At 46.2% G+C, this 13490-nt stretch overlaps 2 protein-coding genes across 11 annotated transcripts in view; one reads left to right on the plus strand and one right to left on the minus strand.

Moving 5' to 3' along the window:
- The window catches only part of GTF3C5 (general transcription factor IIIC subunit 5), an 870547-nt gene that overhangs the window by 725085 nt on the left and 131972 nt on the right, over positions 1–13490 (minus strand). The window lies entirely within an intron of this gene.
- The window catches only part of SETX (senataxin), a 102609-nt gene that overhangs the window by 163 nt on the left and 88956 nt on the right, over positions 1–13490 (plus strand). For 2 of the 10 annotated variants that reach the window (XM_050759655.1, XM_050759664.1), the window contains exons 1-4: positions 1526–1623; positions 2797–2903; positions 7891–8074; positions 10831–11041. In XM_050759655.1, the coding sequence (XP_050615612.1) occupies positions 7898–8074; positions 10831–11041 (388 nt within the window). In that variant the 5' untranslated portion in view covers positions 1526–1623; positions 2797–2903; positions 7891–7897. The other 8 variants (XM_050759659.1, XM_050759663.1, XM_050759656.1 and 5 more) reach the window with 7 other exon arrangements.

The following is a 13490-nucleotide window of genomic DNA, read 5'->3' on the forward strand; positions in this document are numbered from 1 at the left end:
TTTTCCCAAAAGAGGCCCATCTCGGCCTCTTTATCACCTGGGTCACTACTAATTGTTTAATTTCCCTGTCTCCTCTATTCACTGTAAGATGGTGACGCTGCATCATCGGGGTCAGCCGTAGGCGTTACTAAAAGGGGGTAGGGGCCGGGCGTGGTGGCTCACGCCTGTAATTCCAGCACTTTGGGAGGCCGCGGCGGGGCGGATCACTTGAGGTTGGGAGTTTGAGACCATCCTGGCCAACATGGTGAAACCCCGTCTCTACTAAAAACGTGAACATTAGCCGGGTGTAATCCCAGCTACTAGGGAGGCTGACGCAGGAGAATTGCTTGAACCCAGGAGGCGGAGGTTGCAGTGAGCCGAGATTGCGCCACTGCACTTTGTTATTTTACGTTTTTATTTATTTATAGACTTTTCTGAGACAGGGTCTTGCTTTGTTCCCCAGCCTGGAGTGTAGTGGCACAGTCACGGCTCGCTACAGTCCCGATCTCCTGGGCTTAATGGATCCTCCCGCCTCAGCCTCCCAAGAAGCTGGGCCCACAGGTGCTCATTTTTTTTTTTTTTCTCCTGAGAATCTCGCTCCTTTGCCCAGGCTAGAGTGCAGTGGCGCGATCTCGGCTTATAGCAACCTCTGCCTCCCGGGTTCAAGCCATTCTCATGCCTCAGCCTCCTGAGTAGCTGGGATTACAGGCACCCGCCAGCACGCCCAGGTAATTTTTTTTATTTTCAGTACAGACGGAGTTTCACCATGTTGGTCTGCCTGGTCTCGAACTGCGGTCTCAGGTGATCCGCCCGCCTCGGCCTCCCGAAGTGCTGGGATTACAGGCGTGAGCCACCGCGCCCGGTCTCGGTGGCTAAATTTTAACTTTTTTTTGTAGACACGGGTGTCTCGCTATGTTGCACAGGCCGGTCTCTCTGAACTCCGGGCTCAAGCGAGCCTCCCGCCTGGGCCTCCCACAGCGGTGGGACTGGAAGCAGGAGCCACCGCGCCGCCGTGGGATTTACTCTGCTGTGTTGCGCATCGCGCGCGTTGTTCGCAAGACCTAAGGACTCCCTTTCTGTAGCATAAAGGATATACATATGTTCCTCCGAAATTACACGTTTCCATAATTTACATTTTAGGTCTTTAAAGCTAAAGAGAAAAATTACTTCGTCACCGTAGTACATCCGCTGAGACACCTGAAGCGTGGACAAAAGAAGAAACAGGAACGGAAATGGCCAGCGGGTAGGGGCTGACCCCACCCGCGACGCGGCTCATCCCGGAGTCGCCCCGCCCGCGGGAAGCCCGGGGCGGGGCCGAGGTCAAGGTTCCGCGGCAAACTCTCCCCGTCCACTCTGACGGGGACTCGGGATTGGTCGGGCCGCAGCTGTCCGGACGTGACGCCAGCGCCCGGCGTGGGCGGTGCACGGCGGCTGCTCTTCCCATGCCCCGCCCACTGAGGGCACAGAAATCTGAAAGCAGCAGCCGGGGCGGGGCCTGCGGACAGCCGACTTGGTGCGGGGGGCGGGGCCTACTCGCGGCAACGGCTGGTTGGTAGCTGCGGCTGCGGGCCCGCACTTCCGCCGGTGGCCGAGAGCAGGGCCCGGCATGGAGGTGGGCTAGAGGCCGAGGCCAGGCAGAGCGCGGTGAGGGGAGCGGCGGGCTGGAAGCTGCAGGCCGGGCGGGCGTGAGCGTAGGAGCCGCGTCGGGGAACCATCGCGGCGCGTAGGTCCCGGTGGGCGGATGTGGGAAGAGTCGGCGCGGGCTTGGCCGCTTCCCTCGGCGCGGGGGCGGGAGCACCCCTGACGGCTAGAGGCCGCCTGTTGCCTTCCTGCGCGCTGGACCCGGCCGCTGCGACCGCGTTTCCTTCCTTCCGTTGTTTACACTGCGGTCTCGTGTGAGCTGTTTTTTGATGTGGACACTGCGTAGTTTCCTTGGGACTGAGCGGGAGGTCTCGGGGTGGAAAGTGTGGGTCCCCTCCGTACCCTCGCCTGCCTCCCGCCCGAAGTCCCTCCGTTTGTTGTTTTTTCTTTTATTTTCTCTTTTTTTTTTTTTTTTTTTGTGACAGGGTCTCGCTCTTGTCATCCAGGCTGAAGTGCAGTGGAGCAATCACGGCTCGCTGCAACCTCGACTTCCTGGGCTCCAGCGATCCATCCGCCTCACCACCCCCCCCCCCCCCCCCCGCCCTGGGTAGCTGGGACCACAGGCGCCAGCCACCACGCCCGGCTAATTAAAAAAAAAATAATGTGTTGCAGAGACAGGGCCTGGCCGTGTTGCCCAGGCTGGGGTCAGCTACTCCAGGGACCTTCCGAGTCTTTGCGCCCAACCGGTCCCTTGGTTTGAAGGAGAGGCTGTTTCTCCCACTTGGAGGGGCTGGAGATTTTGCTGCTGGCCACAGGGCTTTGTGCGTCCTCCCCAACTTCTGGGATCTACCAATGTGCCCAGAAATTTGCATGACCCAAGTGAAACGGGGATGACTGCCTTGAGGGAAAGGAGCTCCACAAGGAGAAGGCCAAGTGTGGTATTTGATAAGTGATACAGCTGAAGATCCTAGGACTGATGTTACTTGTGCTGGCTAGTAACTTGGATTTTTGGTTCAGTACCTAGCTATCCCTGTGAGGGCGGATATCCCCCTGTGGAACTGGGAGTCAGAATTGCAGTTCTGCTGTTATCTGGAAGTCCGCAGCCAAGTTGTCTAACCTATCTGGGCTTCCTCATCAGCCAGCAGTGTCTGTCTGTAATAGGATTGATACCAGGCTCAGATGAGATAAGAGTATAAATACCACTTGACAATTTTGTTTTTTGTTTTTTAATTTCAGAGATGTTCTTCTGGGGCCAGAGTCTGGGCGTATATGAATGCAAATCCGTGTTTGTTCACAACTAAGCCCAGCTGAGACGATCACTTTTCTGTAGGCCATTTGCCCAGGTAATAATTTTTTTTTTTAACAGGAGTTCAGAGGGCCAAGGTAAGTGTAATGATTGAAACGTGTGCAGAGTCCTGAAGGGATGGAGAAGAAGGTCATCAGAGACAGACTGGAAGAGAGGACAGGTTGGACAGGCCCCCCAGACGTGATGACACTCAGGGAGGGCTTGCACACTGGTTGTTATCAAATCCAGCTTTCTCTTGGAATCTTAGTGGAGTTCTTTAAAAGGGAAATAATTTTATCCACAGGACCTTTTCTACTTTTTTTTTAAGTTCCTGAGGTAAGTCTGACGTGCGTTCACAGTTAAGAACCAGGTAGAGGTAGGAGGATGGGTTTTCAAGGCAAATGGAAGAGCTTCCCTAAAGGCAGGGAGTACCAGTCACCATGAATGGTTTTAGGAAGAGCAAGTGAAAGGAGGTAAGTGTGGAGGAAAGAGATGATGTGGAAGCTGGATCATCGCGGGCCTTGTGTGTATTGAGCTCAACAATTTGAATTTTATCCAAACATTGGAGGAAGAGTCATTTGTGCTTTCGAAGTCCAGTTTGGAGCTTTGGCCTCTGGCAGCATTTTGGAGGAGGAATTGGTGGCGATCAAACAAGAGACGGATCATTTAGGCTTCTTCAGTAATCCAGGCAAATGATGAAAATGTATTGAACTAAGGCAGTGGCGGTTGCACTGAGAAGAAAGTAGAGAAGTAATTAAGGGGTAGGCTCTAGAGCTCAGAGATTACGGCTGAGGGAGAAGGAGTGTATAGGGTAATTCCTAGGTTACTGATTTGAAAATTGAACGGATGGTCATGTCATCAACAAGGGAATATAGAACAAATAACAGATTTAAGGGAAGGACTTCGTTGGGTTCTGGTCATGTTTACTTTGAGGTGCCCCTCAGACACCTGAGTAGAGATACACTGTATGCAGTTGGATATTGAATGCATCTGTCTGGAGTTCTAGGCTAGGCTGTCAGTTATTGAGTAGGTGGAACACAGCGCATCATTGCATTAAGTTTTTTTTTTTTTTTTTTTGAGATGGAGTCTTGCTCTGTTGCCAGGTTGGAGTGCAGTGGCGCCATCTTGGCTCACTGCAACCTCCGCCTCCCGGGTTCAAGCAATTCTGCCTCAGCCTCCCCAGTAGCTGGGACTACAGGTGCGTGCCACCATGCCCAGCTAATTTTTGTATTTTTAGTAGAGACGGGGTTTCACCATATTGGCCAGGATGGCCTCGATCTCTTGACCTCAAGTTCCTGCCCGCCTCAGCCTCCCAAAGTGCTGGGATTACAGGTGTGAGCCACCACACCCTACCTGCATTAAGTTTTACAATACATTCTCAGTCTTTGGGCAGCTTCAATCTAGGCAGTAGTTGAAGCAGTGGTTTGAAGTAGGTCACCCAGAAAGAGAGTACTGAGTGAAGAGGTGAGAATTCTCAGGACAAGCCTTCGAAAACTTTAGTATTTATATGAGTAACAAAGGCAGGGGTAATTATGAAGGAGAGTGGGTAGAAGTGGTGTCCAAAAAATGGTGTGTTGTAGGTAAGGAAAGCGTGTGCAGCATTTTCATATGCTTTAGCAGAGTCAAGTAAGGAACCTGTTGGATTGGTAATGTAGAGATTGTTAGGGACTTAAAATTCAGTGGAGTGTAAGGGTAGAAGCCAGAGTGCAAAGGAGCTGAAGTGGGAGGTAGTGAATCTAAACTTCCGGATGTTTAGCTGAGAAGTGTATTTGAAGTTTCTGGCCTAAGGATAAGTCTGTAGAAAGTTACAGTTATACCTATGGTGAAGCATCCTATATTTTTGGTTTTGACACATTACCTCTCTTTTTGGTGGGTGCTCAGAGAGTTGCTTTAATTTTGGTTTTGCAGCTTGAGCATTGTCTGGACACACCCATTTGTCATTCAGTAATGATTCCAAGCGGTTACAGTCTGATGAAACTAACAAAATAGACCTCAAGAAGAACTGAGTTGTACAAAAACTTAACAGGATTCACAGTAGTTTAGAAGCAATTATTGGCCGGGCGCGGTGGCTCAAGCCTGTAATCCCAGCACTTTGGGAGGCCGAGACGGGCAGATCACGAGGTCAGGAGATCGAGACCATCCTGGCTAACACGGTGAAACCCCATCTCTACTAAGAAATACAAAAAATAGCCGGGCGAGGTGGCAGCGCCTGTAGTCCCAGCTACTCGGGAGGCTGAGGCCGGAGAATGGCGTGAACCCGGGAAGCGGAGCTTGCAGTGAGCTGAGATCCGGCCACTGCACTCCAGCCTGGGCTACAGAGCGAGACTCCGTCTCAAAAAAAAAAAAAAAAAGAAGCAATTATTTTCTCCCTAAAAGACAAAATATGCCCTATTGAGATTTCCTGGGCTTAGCCATTAGGCCAGTGATGATTTTAAGTTTGAAGACAAAACCACACACACAGCCTTTTGAAGAAGAACTACGGAAGCGTATGTTCTCTTGGTGTGCTCTGCAGCAGTGTTCTCCATTATCTTCTAGATGCCACGAAACTCACCTATTTTGGTAGTAACTCCCATATGCTTCGAGAAAATTTAGTCTTGCTTTTTCCGTTGTGGAAATAGGCTCTTTTTCTGAGTGAAATAAAAAGCAAATTCTGTAATTTTCTTAATAGAAGGTTTCTTTTGTTGTCTCCTTTGTTAGTAAAGTACACAACATTAAGAGTTTCAAGTAAGGTAAGTGGGAAAAGAAGTACGCAACGTTTTATTTGCATGGTAGTCCCACTTAAGTTTTTTAGATCTTAAATTGACTGCAGTCTGTTAGCTGCTGAGGTCATGCTTAAAACGATGTTTGAGAAACCTCCTTGAAGTTTCACTTTCTGTTCTTACGTCTTCTAAGTTTGCTTTCCATGTCAAACTAGGTCGCCAGAAAAAAACCACCTTCTGCAAGCTGTTAACTTACTAGTAGTATGATATTAGCCTCTTAGGTATAAGTAATTATTCTTCTTTTGAATAAAACAGTTTTAAATTCTGCAGAAATATATTGAAGATCTTATCCCATGTTACTTGGCATTTCCTGGTTTGCAGTGCCCCTGTACTAGGAGGCCTTAATAAAATGTAATTGAATTAGAGTTAGTGTCAGGAAAGGGTGGTGCTATGCGGCTATCACTGCATACTCTTTTTCTCCCCAACTTCGATGAGAACTGTAACTCATGTTACCCTTTTCGTCTGCTTTCCGGAAGCTCCTAATGTAGAACTTAGTGAAATTAAATTCCTTCTAAAGAAGTTTTGATTTTGTTTTTTGAAATCTCATTTTTAAATGTCCTTTTGTGTATGTACTTTAATGTTGAAAGCTACCCTGAATTTTTTTTAGAACCATGAAGAAAGCATACCCCTTCAAAAGCATAAATAAAAGTAATATTTAATAAATTTTGAGAAATCAATTCATATGACAATGTATTTGCTTATGCATTTCTAAATAATTATTTAATTGTGGGTATAAGAAGAAATTAAAGAATTTTTAGAAATCACTGTATTTTAGGAACTAGCTTTATGCCACAGAAGCCTCAGCAGCCAAACCTATTTTCTGTTGAGATGTTTTATTTTTCCTGTTGGTAAAGATTATGTATTCTTTTTTTTTTTTTTTTTTTTTTTGAGACGAAGTCTCACTCTGTGGCCCAGGCTGGAGTGCAGTGGCGAGATCTTGGCTCACTGCAAGCTCCGCCTCCCGGGTTCATGCCATTCTCCTGCCTCAGCCTCCCGAGTAGCTGGGACTACAGGCGCCCGCCACTTCGCCCGGCTAGTTTTTTGTATTTTTTAGTAGAGACGGGGTTTCACTGGGTTAGCCAGGATGGTCTCGATCTCCTGACCTCGTGATCCGCCCGTCTCGGCCTCCCAAAGTGCTGGGATTACAGGCTTGAGCCACCGCGCCCGGTCAAGATTATGTATTCTTAAGTTTAGGGTGATGGTGATACTCAAAAATCTCACACTGCCACGTTTCCCTTCCCACATACCCGATGTCTTCACTTAGGTTTTTTTTTTTTTGGAGACAGAATTTCACTCTGTCACCCAGGCTGGAGTGCAGTGGCGCAGTCTTGGCTCACTGCAACCTCGGCCTCCCAGGTTCAAGCGATACTCCTGCCTCAGCCTCCCGAGTAGCGGAATTGCAGATGCGCACCAACAGCTAATTTTTGTATTTTTTTTTAGTAGCGACAGGGTTTCACCATGTTGGCCAGGCTGGTCTCGCACTGCTGACCTCAAGCAAGCCCACATCGGCCTCCCAAAGTGCTGGGATTGCAGGTGTGAGCCACTGCCTTACTTAGGTGTTTTAACCTCCTTCTAACCTTCTTTCTCCCTGAATGGAGAGTTTTTAAACATTTTTAAAAACTGCCCTCCTGTGAATTTTAATACTACCAATATATTGTGTCTTTCTTTATGTACTGTCTGTTTATCTGAGCTTTATATCTGAAAGAGGAGGACTTTTTCACGTCCCACTAACTAGTTTTAGATCTCTCTGAGGGTGACATCACTCCTGGTGAGGATGCATGAGCTAGGTCCTTTCAATTTATGAAATGAACTTAAGTTCATACTTGGTAACTTTTTTCCCCACTCCAAAATCTGTACTTTGAAAATGTTGAGGCCGGGCGCGGTGGCTCAAGCCTGTAATCCCAGCACTTTGGGAGGCCGAGACCGGCGGATCACGAGGTCAGGAGATCGAGACCATCCTGGCTAACACGGTGAAACCCCGTCTCTACTAAAAAATACAAAAAACTAGCCGGGCGAAGTGGCGGGCGCCTGTAGTCCCAGCTACTCGGGAGGCTGAGGCTGGAGAATGGTGTGAACCCGGGAGGCGGAGCTTGCAGTGAGCTAAGATCCGGCCACTGCACTCCAGCCTGGGTGACAGAGCGAGACTCCGTCTCAAAAAAAAAAAAAAAAAAAAAAAAAAACAGGGTCACAAGTTGGAAGTGTACCTGTTCTTGACACACAGACGGTCTGAAGTTGGTTTTCTTCTTGATGTTGTTTTCTTCTTGATGTCGTCTTTTCTGGCTGTAGGTACAGAATGAGCACATGTTGTTGGTGTACTCCAGGTGGTGGTTCCACCGTTGACTTCCTAAAGCGCTATGCTTCCAACACTCCATCCAGTGAATTTCAAACAGCTGACGAAGATCTCTGCTACTGCTTAGAGTGTGTGGCAGAATACCACAAAGCAAGAGATGAATTGCCATTCTTGCATGAGGTAATTTATATCAGATGGGCAATATTTTTCAGAGTGTGACAGCTAGGAAGATAATAAGTTTGAACTCTGTTGGATATTCAGAGAAATGATGATACGATTGCAACTTTGTGGGGTTTTTTTTGTTTGTTTTTATTGTTAGAGATGGAGTCTCTCACTCAGACTGGAGTGCAGTGGAGCGATTATACATATATCATTTTACACATTCGAGTATATTCTGAGGACAGATTCCTGAAAGTGAAAGTGCTGCTCATGATTTTCCATGGGCCACATGGGTTTTCATAGTTTGTTTTGCTAAGTTTTGGAGACAAGGTCTTTGCTCTGTTGCCGAGGCTAGAAGTGCAGTGGTGAGATCACAGTTCACTGCAGCCTCAGCCTTCTTGACTCAAGCCATCCTCCCATCTCATCCTCCTGAGTAGTTGGGACTACAGGCGTGTGCCACCATGCTCTGCTAATTTTTAAAATTTTTTCGTAGAGACGAGGTCTTACTATTTTGCCCAGGCTGGTCCTGAACTCCTGAGCTCAAGTGATCCTCCCGCCTTGGCCCCCCAGTGTTGGAATTACAGGCATGAGTCACCATTCCTGGCTGACTTTGAAGGCTAATATAAGTCAAGTGCCTAACTCATTGCCTGGTACATAGTAGGTGCTGAGTAAATGTTTATCACTGATGGAATTGAAACCTGGATCAGAATTTTATGATCTGTCACTTTTAGTCACATTGGTATAAAATAATTTAATGAAATAGAGTCATTGGGAGGGGATTTGTTTCATGATTTTTTGGTCAGTGCTATAATACATGCGTATATCTGAATGGCCTGGGTTTTTTTGTTATTGGTTTTTCCTTTTTTTTTCTTTTTGAGACAGAGTCTCACTCTGTTGCCCAGGCTGGAGTGCAGTTGTGCGATCTTGGCTCACTTCATCCTCTGCCTCCCGGGTGGGTTCAAGTGATTCTCCTGCCTCAGCCTCCCGAGTAGCTGGGACTACAGGCACGTGCCACCACAGCCGGCTAATTTTTTATTTTTAGTAGAGATGGGGTTTTACCATGTTGACCCAGCTGGTCTCAAACTCCTGACCTCAGGTGATCTGCCCACCTCGGCTTCCCAAAGTGCTGGGATTACAGCTGTGAGCCACTGCGCCCGGCCAGGGGTTTTTTTTTTTTTAATTGGTAATAATAACTTCTTTTTTTTTCTTTTTTTAATGGGCAAATGGCATAAACCTCTAAGGGCAAGCATATTTTCCAGTCATAATAACCAAAGTGAAAGATACAATTCTAAATATTTGGCTTTGAATATTTGGTTTATTTATTTGATGAAAAACAGAACGTAGACCATAGAGATATGTGCAGTATATAGAGGAGAGGATCATTACTAATGGATTGGTGTTGAGAAGCGTGCATTTTGTAAGGTTTTCTAATTATGAAGCTATCCAGAGTCTGTATACTACAAGCTGCGCTAAGGTAGTTAGCTATGGCTAGAACGTAGAAGGGAAGACGTAGAAGGGCCTCGGTTTTGCATTTAACAGCTTCTCTCTCTTTTTTTTTTTTTTTTTTTTGAATATAGTTGATAGGGATGTTGAGATATTTATAGAAAAATTCTACAGGAGAAGTGTTTAAGGCCTGGCGCTGTGGCTTATGCCTGTAATCCCAGCACTTTGGGAGGCCGAGGCAGGCAGATCATGAGGTCAGCAATTCGAGACCAGCCTGGCCAACATGGTGAAACTCCGTCTCTACTAAAAATACAAAAATTAGCCAGGTGCAGTGACGGGCGCCTATAATCCCAGCTACTCAGGAGGCTGAAGTAGGAGAATCGCTTGAACCCGGGAGGCCAAGGTTGAGGTCAGCTGAAACCACATCATTGCACTCCAGCCTGGGCGACAGGGCAAGACTCTGTCTCAAAAAAAAAATTTGTTCAAACATCCCATACTACTTTTTGTTTTCTTGTTGTTTTTTTTTTTGTTTGTTTGGTTTTTTGTTTGAGACGGAGTTGAGCTGTTGTCGACCAGGCTGGAGTGCAATGGCGCGATCTCTGCTCACTGCAACCTCTGCCTCCCTGGTTTAAGCGATTCTCCTGCTTCAGCCACCCGAGTATGGGATTACAGGCATGCACCACCACGTCTGGCTATTTTTGTATTTTTAGTAGAGACGAGGTTCCTCCATGTTGGTCAGTGTGGTCCCGAACTCCTGACCTCAGGTGATCCGCCCACCTCAGCCCCTCAAAGTGCTGGGATTACAGGCGTGAGCCACCGCACCTGGCCTGTTTTCTTTTTCTCTTAGAGACAGGGTGTCCCTCTGTCATTCAGGCTGGAGTACGGTGGCACAATCATAGCTCACTGTAGCTTCAGATTCTTGGGCTCAAGTGATCCTTCTGCCTTAGCCTCCAGAGTAGCTGGGACTGTAGGCATGCACCACACCTAGGTAATTTTTCTATAATTTTTTTTTGTTGTTGTTAGTGACAGGTCTTTCTTTGCTACCCAGACTGGTCTCGAACTCCTGGCCTAAAACAGTCCTCCTACCGCAGCCTTCCAAAATGCTGGGATTACAGGTGTGAGCCACTGTGCCTGGCCAGCATCTCATACTGTGTATACTCATTTTTCATAAAAGTGGCCACATTTAAATAGTTTTCTTTCAATCTAAAATACAGTCTCTAATACTTTACATTTCAGAATTTTTGTACTTAGGAAAAGGCTTTCTGGGTGATCACATTCAGTGTATTTTGTTGATGATAAGACATAACGCACACTGCCCATTTATTTTCCTTCAGGTTTTATGGGAATTGGAAACCTTACGTCTGATAAATCACTTTGAAAAATCCATGAAGGCAGAAATTGGAGATGATGATGAGTTATATATAGTAGACAACAATGGAGAGATGCCACTGTTTGACATCACTGGACAAGACTTTGAAAATAAGCTTCGAGTTCCTCTTCTTGAAATACTGAAATATCCTTATTTGCTTCTACATGAACGTGTTAGTGAGTATCTTGATGGTTCCTCAAGTTATTTCAGTTTTATTATTTTAGTGTCATAAGAATTTAGGCTTATTGCAAATTTGTTTGCTAAACTTAGGATAAATAATTAGGACTTCATTTTTTCCCAACATTTTTGATTTTTTGAGTTCAAACACAGAATATCTGTTTTTAGGGGCATAGTTCAAACTTACCTTGTTCAGAGGGCAACTGAAGTTTTTTTTTTTTTTTTTTTTAGAGACAGGGTCTTGCTCTGTCTCCTAGGCTGAAGTGCAGTGGCGCAGTCATGGCACCCTGCAGCCTCTACCTCCTGGGCTCAAGTAATATTCCTGCCTGAGCCTTGTGGGTAACTGGGAGTACAGGTGTGTGCCATTGCGTCCAGCTAATTTTACGTTGTATCTATTGTAGAGATGAAGTTTAACTGTGTTGCCGAGGCTGGTGTTCAACTCCTGGGCTCAAGCAGTCCTCCCACCTCAGCTTCGCAAATTGCTGGGATTATAAGGCTGAGCCACTATGCCTGGCTCCCAGCATTTTGTTGTGAAATTTTTTTTAACATAGAAAAATAAATTATAGAGTGAACAGCATATACGCATCACATAGATTATACAGTTGTTAACATTTTGCTATATTTGCTTTATTACGTATCTGTTCATCTATTTGTTCAATTATTAATAATTTTCATTCTTGCTGGGCATGGTGGCTCACACCTGTAATCCCAACACTTTGGGAGGCTGAGGCGGGCGGATCACCTGAGGTCAGGAGTTTGAGACCAGCCTTGCTAACATAGTGAAACCCCATCTCTACTAAAAATAGAAAAATTAGCCAGGTGTGGTGGCAGGCACCTGTAATCCCAGCTACTCAGGAGGCTGAGGCAGGAGAATCACTTGAACCTGAAAGGCGGAGGTTGCAGTGAAGCAAAATTGTGCCACTGCACTCCAGCTTGGGTGACAGAGGGAGACTCTGTCTTAAAAAATAGTAATAATAATTTCCATTCTTGTAATTTATCTGTGGCGGGGTTCTCAGCCTTGCACTGGTGACATTTTGGATAATCCTTTGCTGTGGGGCTCTGCCATCCATTGTGGGATGTGTAGCAGCATCCCTGGCCTCTGTCTACTAAATGCCGGTAGCACTCCCTATCTCCTTTGTGACAACCAAAAATATCTCCAGACGTTGCTGAATATCCCTTTTGGGGTGTAAGGTATAAAATCACCCCTGGTTGGGAAATGCTATTCTGTAGTAATTTTCGTTAACCACCATGGCATGGCTTATTATAGCTGTCTAGATTTTGGTTGTTGATATTTGTAGTTCATAATATGAATCTCTTGAAAGCAAAGACGTTTCCCTAACCTATCAAATCTAACAATACCTTTTTTTTTTTTTTTTAAGAGTCTCACTGTCACCCAGGCTGGAGTGCAATGGCACGATCTTGGCTCATGACACCCTCTGCCTCCTGGATTTAAGCGATTCTCCTGCCTCAGCCTCCTGAGTAGCTGGGATTACAGGCGCCTGCCACTACACCTGGCTAATTTTTTGTATTTTTAGTAGAGACAAGGTTTCGCCATGTTGGCCAGGCTAGTCTCAATCTGCTGACCTCAAGCGATCTGCCCACCTCGGCCTCCTAAAGCGCTGAGATTATAGGTGTGAGCCAGCAGGCCTGGCCCAAAATAACAATACTAAAATCTAGTTCATTTTCATATTTTCCCAATAGTTGCAAAATGTGTTTTTGGCTGATTTGCTTAAATTAGAATCTAGTCAGGGACCACACAGTACATTTGGTACATAGTTCTTTTCATTCAAAACAGTCCTCCTCAGCCTCGGCAGCATAGCAATACCCTCCCTCCCCCATCTCTACGAAAAATAAAATTCAGCTGGATGTGATGGCACGTGCCTGTATTCCTAGGTACTCAGGAGGCTAAGGTGGGAGGATCATTTGTGCCCAGGAGGTTGAGCCTGTGGTGAGCCATGAGCACACCACTGTACTTCATTCTGGGCAACAGCGCAAGACCCTGTCTCTGCAAAACCCAAAAACAATCTTTGTTGATCCTTGAACTGTGCAGATCCTGTCATACATGGATCTTTTTTCAACCCAAGTGGAATCAAAAATACAGTATTTATGGGTTACAAAACCCGCTTCTCTGGAGGGTCGACTTTAGGTATATGCTGGTTTCTCAGGGCCAACTGCAGGACTCAGCTGTGTGTGGATTTTGGTACCCTGGAACCAAACCCCTGCACATGCCAACTGTGTTTGTACAGAAACCAACTTGTGCCCTCATCTTTTTTTTGGCCTTGAGTCTGACTTGTTGGGGGAGGCCATATATTTGCCATGTAGAATAACACACTTTATGGATTTTTCTGATTTCTTTCCTGTACTGTTATTTATCTTGTTTACTTACTGTATTTTCAGTAAACTGAAAAGTAGATCTAAAAGTGCGAGTCAGTTTTGTCTAAACCAATA

This window comes from Macaca thibetana, chromosome 15 (genome assembly GCF_024542745.1).
Source record: "Macaca thibetana thibetana isolate TM-01 chromosome 15, ASM2454274v1, whole genome shotgun sequence".
Taxonomy (NCBI): Eukaryota; Metazoa; Chordata; class Mammalia; order Primates; family Cercopithecidae; genus Macaca; species Macaca thibetana.